At 42.0% G+C, this 9,929-nt stretch overlaps 1 protein-coding gene across 3 annotated transcripts in view; it reads right to left on the bottom strand.

The window, feature by feature from the left end:
• Positions 1–302: 302 nt before the first annotated feature.
• Positions 303–9,929, bottom strand: part of CACHD1 (cache domain containing 1) — a 212,995-nt gene continuing 203,368 nt past the window's right edge. For 2 of the 3 annotated variants that reach the window (XM_073234071.1, XM_073234073.1), the window contains exons 26-27: positions 9,528–9,629; positions 303–2,051 (exon numbers count right to left, since the gene is read on the bottom strand). In XM_073234071.1, coding sequence (XP_073090172.1) covers positions 1,813–2,051; positions 9,528–9,629 — 341 coding nt within the window. In that variant the 3' untranslated portion in view covers positions 303–1,812. Of the gene's footprint in view, positions 2,052–7,743; positions 9,408–9,527; positions 9,630–9,929 lie in introns of those variants that run through there. The other variant, XM_073234072.1, reaches the window with a different exon arrangement.

The following is a 9,929-nucleotide window of genomic DNA, read 5'->3' as shown; positions in this document are numbered from 1 at the left end:
GGATAACCATTTATTTGTTGTTGATACCAATTCAGGTGCTCAGGAAGGGGGAACGTGTGTTCCACACATTTAAAAATATTTGCCTTTCACTTTATCCCATTATAATCTTAGATTGTTCTGCATATTCAAGGTGGTCAAGAAGCCCCTGAAGTTGACAGTAGCATTACAGTAGCATTACTGTAGCATTGAAGGGAGGCCTCCTTTACAATCTGGTAACTGTAACAATCTGGTTACAAAGTGAATGTAATTTGCCTTGAGGCACAAGAAGTGGCACGTGAACAAATCACCATAACCACTGAAACTGAAACTGTTCATACAGTTTATTTCACTAGATGGAAATTTTATACACAATATGAAGGGGTTTCCTGATAGCACGCATATAGTTTACTTCCTGTACTGCTGAAGAACCAATTTTTCTTTTTATATTATCTCATAATACCCTATCATTAAAACATTATTCAGTGAATTTTTTCCAACTACATATAAATGGAGTTTTACCACACACGGTGCAAGAATGTCTTTATAACATATTTGAATCACAAAATGTGAATCTAAAATACATCACTGTAATTAGAATACTACTTTAAAATTACAATGCCCCATGTTATATTAGCCAGATTTGAATAAGCTCTGTATACATCACAAAGCAGCCTGGTGGATAACTTCTTAGATAACTGGCAGCAGCTTTGAACTATGATTTCAAAAAAAAAATCTTTAAGAATCAATATTTTGAATTTTGCAAAGTTCTTCTTTTATGTATCCAACATTCTCAGAATTAAAATGGGACATTAATAAATTTATAGTCTCTGAAACAAGGAGAAGTAATCTAACCCTCCCTTAGCTGAAAGGTGAGGGTTGTAATATTAGGTTTTGTAGAAACCTAAGAAAAGTATTGTATAGGGAGTGGAAATGAGTTATAAAGAAACATAAACCTTCTTTAAAATGCTTGATTCCTCTGCCCTGCCCATCTCTGTCCAACACAGAGAAAGAATACTGCACTACAAATAAAGACTGTCTCCATGAAATGGTGTTCTAAAGAAAATGTATGTAAACAAGTCAGAAAGATTTCCTCATTTTTCTATTTTGTGGAGTGGGGCAGTGGGATGATATCAGTTAAATAAGAAATAGAAGTCCTTAGTCAAAGAACCACTTCATGACACACAAAGAGCTCGAGGTAATTGCCGAGCACCTCTCATGTGTGTCCTTTCCTTTCTCCCAAAGTTTGAGAATGTTTGAAAGTTCAATAAATAGTAGAAAAATAATCCTTTACTTAGAAATTTTGAGATGCATCACTTAGAGCTTAACATGAGTTCCATACAGCAATTGTGGTATCCAGGTACCGCTAAGAAACCAAGTGAAATCTTCAAAGCACACATTTCTATCTGGATGTGCCACATTCCCAGGCTCCGGGCGAGCCCATTTTTCTCTCTTCCAGTTAAGGAGGGCCCAACGCTTCTGGCTCCTTGGAACATTCCTCTGGCTCAGCTTAACGATTCCCAATGTTTCATTTATAGGTTTCGTTTCTCTGTTTGGAGGTTTGCCTTCTGTTCCATTCCATTAGTATTATGGCAGGTTCATAAATCAGGCTTTTTTCTCCTCCGTTTCAGAACCAGCCACCCATTTTCACAAATATGATTTTGTTGTTGTTCCTCTTGTTCTGAAACATGTTACCAGGCAGGAAATGAGTTAAAGCATTCTGGACAAAGCACAAGTACAGGGGGTCTCTTGCTGTGGATTTTACGCTGGCTCTTCTTCCCTCCAGAACATTCTGTGTCTCCTAGATCCCGTCTTCTGACAGAGGTGAGGAGACTGTTAGCATTCAGCATCGACAGTGTGTACTGTCACAGCCGCCTGTAGGTGGTGGCTGTGATGAAGCGTGGGGTGGTGTAAGCGGTAGTGGTGAAACTTGTGGCTTAGGAGGGCAGCAGTCTGAGGTGGGGTGTCCAGGTCTAAGTCCTCATCATGGTTGCCCACATCTACCCCTGCGGACAAGGGGTCATTGTTGCCCGGAGGATTTTCGCTATCTTCCTGTGGGCTCATGGTACTGTAACCTAGAAAACGAACAAACAAATAAGCAGCTGAGAGCTTCCAGATGCAGGGAGGAGAAGATGGCACTTAAGATTTCCAGGGCACTGGGAGGGCTCCTATCTTTGTGCTACATGGGTGCAAATGTTTGCAGGCTGTCAGCAGATGTTGAAGTGACTTCTTTTTAAAGAGATCTGTTAGTAACTGCTTTTTTTCTTAAAACGACTGCACAGTAAATAAATCATTTTAGACAACTGAGAAAATTGAGGTAAGAAAAAAATATACAACGGCCTTTCTCCCAAATCAACAGAACTGAAACAAAAACCACCTTACATTCCATCTGACCCATAAATAACCACGACTGACATTTGGGAACTACCCTCCTACATTTTTCCCCTGATATAAGATTAGACTATATTTTATCTTAAAAAAGGGGCAGCTTCAAGAAAAAGATCCTAGTAGGACGCAGATCAGTTGGGGGCTGGTGGGCAAAGCTGGGCTTCAAAGGACTGAATGTGACGACACTGAACAAAAACAACTGCCATCATTCTCTGCATACCTGCTTCATGACACACATGAGTGTCATTAATTCCTGCACACCACAGAGGCCTGTATTTTAATACCCACTTTACAGGTGAGGGTAAGGATGATAAGAGAGGTTAATGAGCTTGCCCAAAATTCCAATACCTAATGGAACGCCAACTCCACATACCCACAGCAACTGGCAAAGGCATCAACTCTTCTGTGTGTAAGCTGGCTCACTGTATTTAAAGATTAATTTCCTTTGGTATTCTAAGTATTATATGTTTCAAAAGAAAATGCCCTTGCTGATCAAAGGATTCCATTCCGAGAACTCTGGCATGTTTTTAAATATTGCAAAAATACCCTTTAACAATTTTGAGAAGTGATGGCTCATTAATATTGCGGCTGCATCCGCAGTTAGCATCAATCAGCTCTCACCTGGGGTAGTGTGAGTCACGTTTGTGGCTGCAAATCTGATGTGCTTGCACACAGCCATGCAGGAGTAGCCTGTGGTTTGAAACGTATGTCTGTGCAGAAATGAGAAAAGGCACTTCTCTGTCCTCAATGAAAAATTTCTCAAATGACAGAATCATTTCAGTCAGTCCAACTTAACATTTATTGGGCGCCTACTATGTACACAACACTATGTTGGGCATTGCAGGAGACACTGAGATGAAAACCTGCACAAGGAACTCAAAAACTAGTGCTTGAGAAATGAAACAAGGACAAGCATAGGTCAGTGCACTTAGTCTTTACTGAAGACCATTATGGGGCAGGAGGTGTGACTATGAAACATGAATCAGAGATGTCTCTATTCCTTAAGAATTTTACAACCAAGTATGACACATATTCATGAAGCTAGCTTAGTCTAATGCAGATAGTGGTAAGTGACTCAACTGAGGTATAACTGAACAGGGAATAACCACTTCTGGCTGGAGGAATGGAAAAAGGTTCACAGAAGAACTCACATTTTAACTTCTGCTTAAATGGAATAGGAGTCTGGTAAGTGGATATGATCAAGAGGACAAAGGAGCACAACACAGAGGTGTGAAACCTAAGGCCAGTCCTGCACCACATGGCTAGAAAGCTAGCAGGGAGCTGGAGAATAGGGAAGGTGAGCTAAAGTCAGATCATAAAGGCTATGTCAAAGCTTAGAAAATGGAGATAAAACACAAGATTTTAAGCAGACAGAAAAAAAATGGCAGGACTATTTCTGTGTTTTTAAAAAAGAGTTCTGGTAGCAGTTTGGAAGATGAATATAAAGGCCTGGGGGCAGGGGTGGGGGGCAAGTTAGGAGGTTTTTGCAAGAGCCAGCATGAGAGATGAAGAATTAAAACTAGGGTATGGGATTGGACAGACTTAAAAGATATCTCAGGGGTGAAAAGAGTGGAAGTTGGTTAGCATTTAGAAGTGCGGGGTGAAGCATGGTTAGAGGGGACTGTGGCTTTGAGGCAGGATCATGAGAGAGGGAGACTCAAGAGATCCTGAGTCTCAGGGAAGAAAATGAGTACTTTTGATTTTGACAGTCTGTGGGTCATGTACGTGGAAATATCTAGCCAGAAATGCAGGTGTGTTGGGCAGAGAGAGAGGTTTCCGTCGTGGATGTGTCCACCAGGGTGCCTTCCTGGTGCCAGGGATAGGCTAGCAGCTCAGCAGAGGCCCCAACTCCTTAGACACCCACAGTCAAGAAGTGGAAATACAGGGGCTAAAACAGAGGCCTACCAAAAGGAACAGCAAAGCTGACTGACTTGGCTTAGGACGCTTGAGGAGACGGCCTTCAGGTGGCCCTCATGGGAGAGAAGAGGCTCCTTAGGCAAAGAAAAGGTAGGAAGGGACTACAGGGAGGGAGCTAAGCTATGCAGGCACAATAGCCTGAAAGGCTCTAGTGGACGGGGGCCATGATGAGAGGCTTGGGGCGTATGTGTTGAGGGGCAGGGAGTGTGGGAGAGGTGGCCATATAGGCAGGCTCAGATCAAGGCCTGTCAAAGCTGAGTTTGGATTTAGTAACAGGAAAGGAAGGGAGTGGGTGGCAATGACATAACGTGTGCTTTAAGATGACGTCTTGTGGTAATGAGGAGGCTGGACAGAAGAAGGGAGGGATCAGAGGCTCAGGATGGGGGGCTGGAGCATTGGACTGAGGAGATGGACTGCAGCAGTGTTTCAGTGGAGCAAGCAGCCGGCTTCAAGTGACTTTGTTCAAGAGCAGAGCAGGCTGATTTGGGGACCAAAGGGACTTGTTTAGTGAAGATGCCCGGAAATTGACATCCTTGGATGAGGCTGATATTTCTAGGTCCAGAGGCTGGGGAAATAGTGGTGCCTCTAACTGAGATTAAGAGCCAGAATGAGTTTCTCAGCTTTGGCAGTGCTAAGGCTGCAACGTAAGACTGGACACTAGGCTCAAAAACCTGTTACAAGATGCTATGAATGCTTAACCCACCTTATGCTTTACATGTAGGGGACTAAAGTAGAAAAGGTTTTAGCAAAATCTCAGTGTGTTGAGTACTTTTGGCCAAGCTTTAGTGCTAGGCTGTCTTCATCTTGCCTCCAAACACCTCCTTGATGGTTTCCATCTCTGATTTATAAGTACCCACAGTAACTGGTAAATGTTCACATTTATGATGTAGAATTCATAGTGGTCTTCTCATCCCCCAACCTTTCTTCACCTTGCTGTTGTGTTTCTTCTTCAACATGGAAGTCTTCTCTTCCCCCAACGCTTTTCCCAACCAACCCCTACCTCCTAGTCCTGACAACCCACATGGTTGAATTTAAATGGCATTCTGTACACATCTTCAGCTTAGACTTTATCATATTATAATAAAATATAGGGCTGTCTTGTTCATTAGCAAACTCTGTCTTAAAGAACAAGGAATTACTTTGTCTTCATACTCCTAATATTCAATATGATGTCTCACACAAAGAAGGAATTAAAAAAAAATCACACACTGTAGTCCCAAAGCAAGGGCATTGATGAAATTTTTTTTGTCTTAGTTATCTGTAGTTTTGTCTGGTGTGCACTTCCCAAGTCTTATCATATAATGAAGATGTTGTAGTATATACTGGGCCCTTCCCAGGGGTTCTGACTTTGAGTCCAGGGATGCTCGAACCCAGCTAGTCACAGCCCAGGGTGGTGGTGATGATTCAGCTGTCACCAAGGCAAGTCAGCCCCCCCATCTCTTCTGCTACAGCTTCCTGATGAGAGCCCCAACAAAGGCCCTTCCAAAGTGAGCCTCTTGCTCTGGGGCCATTCTGTCTAATTTCCTGAGAGGGTTACTACTGCTCAACCCTCTGCAATTTAGGTTTCCTCTAATCTCAATAGCTAATAAAAATCTGGAGGGAGCGAGCAGCAAGTTGTGGTGAAGCAGGAGAAAGCCAAACACATGCTCTCACTTAAATGAATGACTATTTACTCAGGGCTAGGCAATTCTGTTGAGCGCTCGGAACAGTGATGAGTACAACAGACTCAGTCTAACTCATGGAGGATGATGCATTATCTAAAACACAAAGTATATTCATAAACACTTTCAAAGGAACAATTTCTTTACTGTCCAAATGTGTACAGTAAAATCTCTGCAAAGCTGATCTCAAGCAAGAAACGGACTTTGGGAAGGAGGACAGCTGTCTAGTAAGAACAGAAGAGCCAATATTAGGCTTTTGCTCTTTGGTATTCTGCTTATATACTTAGATGCCTCCCTCGATGGTAGGGGATGTTAAGTTTCTCTGGGGACTCGCCACCTTGTGGTCACAGAGAGTAACTGCAGGAGAACATCTGCACCTCTAGAAAATGGTCTCGTGCTGCACTGTGTCATGTTTGATCAGCTTTTCAAGGTTCAGCATTCACCTTTTAAGTCTTCTGGAAGTTGATTCACTAGGGGGAAATTTCCTTTTATATAAAGAAACAATTTTGATTGGTATACATTTGCATAAATTGCTAAAGAGATGGTAACCAAGATACAGATACACAAAGAACAAATATATATTTGTAATTTTAACTTTAAAATAAGCCAGTTGATGATTAGGTAGAACATGGTATTTTCAAGATAAATCATGGGAAAAGTGGACACATAATTAAAAACATGGATAGGTAATAACTGTTTTAAACTACTGCTTGTGAGTGTAACAGTAAATAGCCGAGTGCTAAAAAAAACAATAATTCTAAGTGGTTTTAGAATATTGACAAAAATGATTCTACTTTTAAAAATTGACTCTGAGTAGTTTCCTTTAAAGATACAAAATTAAAATTAGATGCCTTACTACGCTGATGGACAGTGACTATAATAATGGGGTATGTGGTGGGGACTTGATAATGGGGGGAATCTAGTAACCACAATGTTGCTCATGTAATTGTATATTAATGATACAAAAAAAAATTAGATGCCTTTGAAATACAAAACTCTTTGTTGGCCACATGAAATATATCTAAATAAAAATGCAGCCTAAAGTCTCCCACCTTAGACTGGTAACATGTAGTTTTAATTATAGGACTATCACAACTTGGAATCATACACCATGTAAGTCTATTCTCTTCAGTACATATATATTTATATATTTTATCCTTCTGAGTTCCCTTTCGTATATTCGACCCAAGGACTCATGTGGAAATATGCTCACCAGCTAAAAAAGAACCATGGCTGCTACTGTCCTACCAGTCCAAGGGCCAGCACCAAGGCCACCTCCCCACTGGGGTCTTCCATGATTTACCTGCTGATAAAAGTGAACTATCTCCCCATCTTCTTCTTTGTTCTGCTCCTTTAAAGAAGCTGTTATATTCAGCTTTTTATCAGTCTAATGAATACATGCATTCACTTACAGTTTCCTGCAAGATTGTGAATTCCTGAGGGCAGAGAGGGTATGGAGGTGAGGAGGTCGACCCTGAACTCGTGCCTGCCACATGTAATTTCATCCATTCCTCACAACAACTTGACCAGGCAGGAAATTCTAATCCTGTTTTAATTATGAGGAAACTGAGGTCCAAAGTAGCTTCACTAAAGTCTTACAATTTGTAAAGAGGGGGAGAGGTGGGATTCCAGTGAGCTCTGCTTGACCCTATCATATAAGCTCTTCTAACACAACATTGCCTTGCAGAAATGAGGCCTCCTCTTCCCCAGCTCCCTGCACTGTCCCCAGCAATTAGCAGACCCCCGATAGTCCCCCGATAGGAGAAAACACAAATAAGCAAGAGTCCTGCTGACAAAACAATTAGGTTAGATTTGTTTTAATGTGTACCTTTGGCTTATTCTCTAAGCATCACAGGGACATTAACTCGATGCCCACCACTTTCTGTGACCCACCATACAGGTTAGGGATATGACAACATGCAGGTAAATGCAAGACATTTTGTGGTGCATCTAGAATCAGGTGGAATGTCAATTATCTTCTACTTCTTTTGGTGTTGCATTCTGTCTGCACGAGAAACTATTTTTCATTCCTTGGGGATAACGGATGCATTTATCGTGAAAAATAAAAGAAAGCAAGCCCTTAGCTAGATTCCTTGGCTTTCAGATGCGACACTGCACTGTTCCTTTCATCTAAGCTCTTGCTTCATATGCTATTTTACTAAGACAATGGGAGAGCTAATGGAACATGGTAAACGTCACTCAGAATTCCAGTTTTTTACGGAAGCAATTTCTATTGGGGAGAATGAGGGAGAGGGAGAGGGAGAGGGGGAGAGGAGATTCAGTATTTCTGCTGAATAAGAAATTATTTCTGCTGAACTTCAGTAGCTCAAACCTGTTTCATAATTCAAAGGAGAAGAGACACAGAACTGCCTGGCAGAACGAATTTATGCAGGTTCAAAGGTTTTTAGGGAAAAAGGCAGAAAGTCAGAGAAACTGAAAAATATAAGTTCTTCTTTGACTCTCCACAGAAACCCGAAGTTTCTATTCAGTTGGTGCAATCACTCAAAGCTCAAATTAAGAGTATCCATTTATAAGTGGGAGTTTTAGCTTCTCCTGTTTTCCAAGGGGAGTTTGACTATGTGGCCTTCGTGTAAAAGATGACTTTGGTTGCTTTGATGAATAACCAACCACTCCTGCGTTTTTTTAGCCTGGATGTGGGAACACATTGTTCAAAGACACACTTTTTTTTTTCAGGGTAGATGTGGAGAAAGCAGAGTCAAAAGGCATACATAAAATATATATGCATTAAAAAAATCCAATTCTGGGAAATAAAAGACTCCTGGAAAATTAAGGTTATATGTAAAATAAAAAGACTTTATAGTTATAGGAAAGGTTCTACACTCTTGTTATGTTTTTGTGGTCTGGTGGCAGGGGTGCCTAGACAGGAGACATCTGCTGCTCAGTGTGACAATAAGCCATATGGACACTGTGAAGGTGAGAAGCTGTGTGGTGACCAGGCCTTTGGTACAGCATCTGGACTTCATAATTCATAGCTCATGTAGCACTCGATGCCTCTTCCCAGTTCAGTTCGACCCTTCCTGAGCAGCTTCATGCAACTCCATGACCATACACACTAGCCCCCTCACTCCTAACTTTTTTTTAGTCATCCTTCAAAGTCCAGTGCAAAAGTCGTCTCTGGCGAAGCCTTCCCTGAGGTAAGGCTGGGGATCGGGGCCGGGCATGCTAGCACGGAGTACTGGCTGAGTACACGGCTGAGCACCCTCCAGATGCTGCTGTTTGCCAGCTAACAACGTTGGGTAGTGGGATCTGTGATGCCAGTTCACTGAGAGTCAAGTAGGGTGGTAAGCAGGGCCCATGTAGATAGTCTGAATCCTTATTTGCGGAGAAAACCTAGGAAGCATCTGTGTGCCCAGGGTCATCTCATGCTGGCAGTGCAGAGACATAAGCAGAACTACCCTTGAGATCTTCTAAAGGTGTCACGTTGGAAGGTGTCTTTTTGGAAAACTGTCAAAATAATTTATCACAGCAGACAACAGGAAAGAGAAAGAAGGGTGGGGATGAGCACTGGCCCACAGGAGTGCACCAGGGATCTCCGGTCCTCACATGCAGGAAGCTAACCCTTACCGTGATCACTTTCTGTTCCCGATCGACCCCAGTAGCGACGCCGCCTTTCTGGACTGTGTGCGTGTCGTTCAATGACTGCAGCTATAAATCGAGTATTGCTGACTGTGGGAAGGCAAGGATGGTTAGTCATTCCTATGCCCATATCCTTAGTGTATCAAGTACATCCACACTGAGCAGGCTCATTCACACGGTGGGGAAGTTAATCTTTGGAGAGCTAGAGTAAGTAATTTTTTAAAGATTCTGAGGATTAGAGAGCTGGTTTTAGAACTGGGAGCAGTAAGGGGTCTTTAATTACATGTCTTTAACATGAATGAGGAAGATATATGCTCTATATAGCTGAAGGCCAAGGTATCTCAACACTGGAAGGATCCTTGATAAAGGAATGTTCTTTATATCCCTGAG

Source organism: Manis javanica, chromosome 4, assembly GCF_040802235.1.
Source record: "Manis javanica isolate MJ-LG chromosome 4, MJ_LKY, whole genome shotgun sequence".
Classification (NCBI taxonomy): Eukaryota; Metazoa; Chordata; class Mammalia; order Pholidota; family Manidae; genus Manis; species Manis javanica.
The sequence above is the reverse complement of the archived record's forward strand: the minus strand, read 5'-3'. Positions and strand labels throughout refer to the sequence as shown.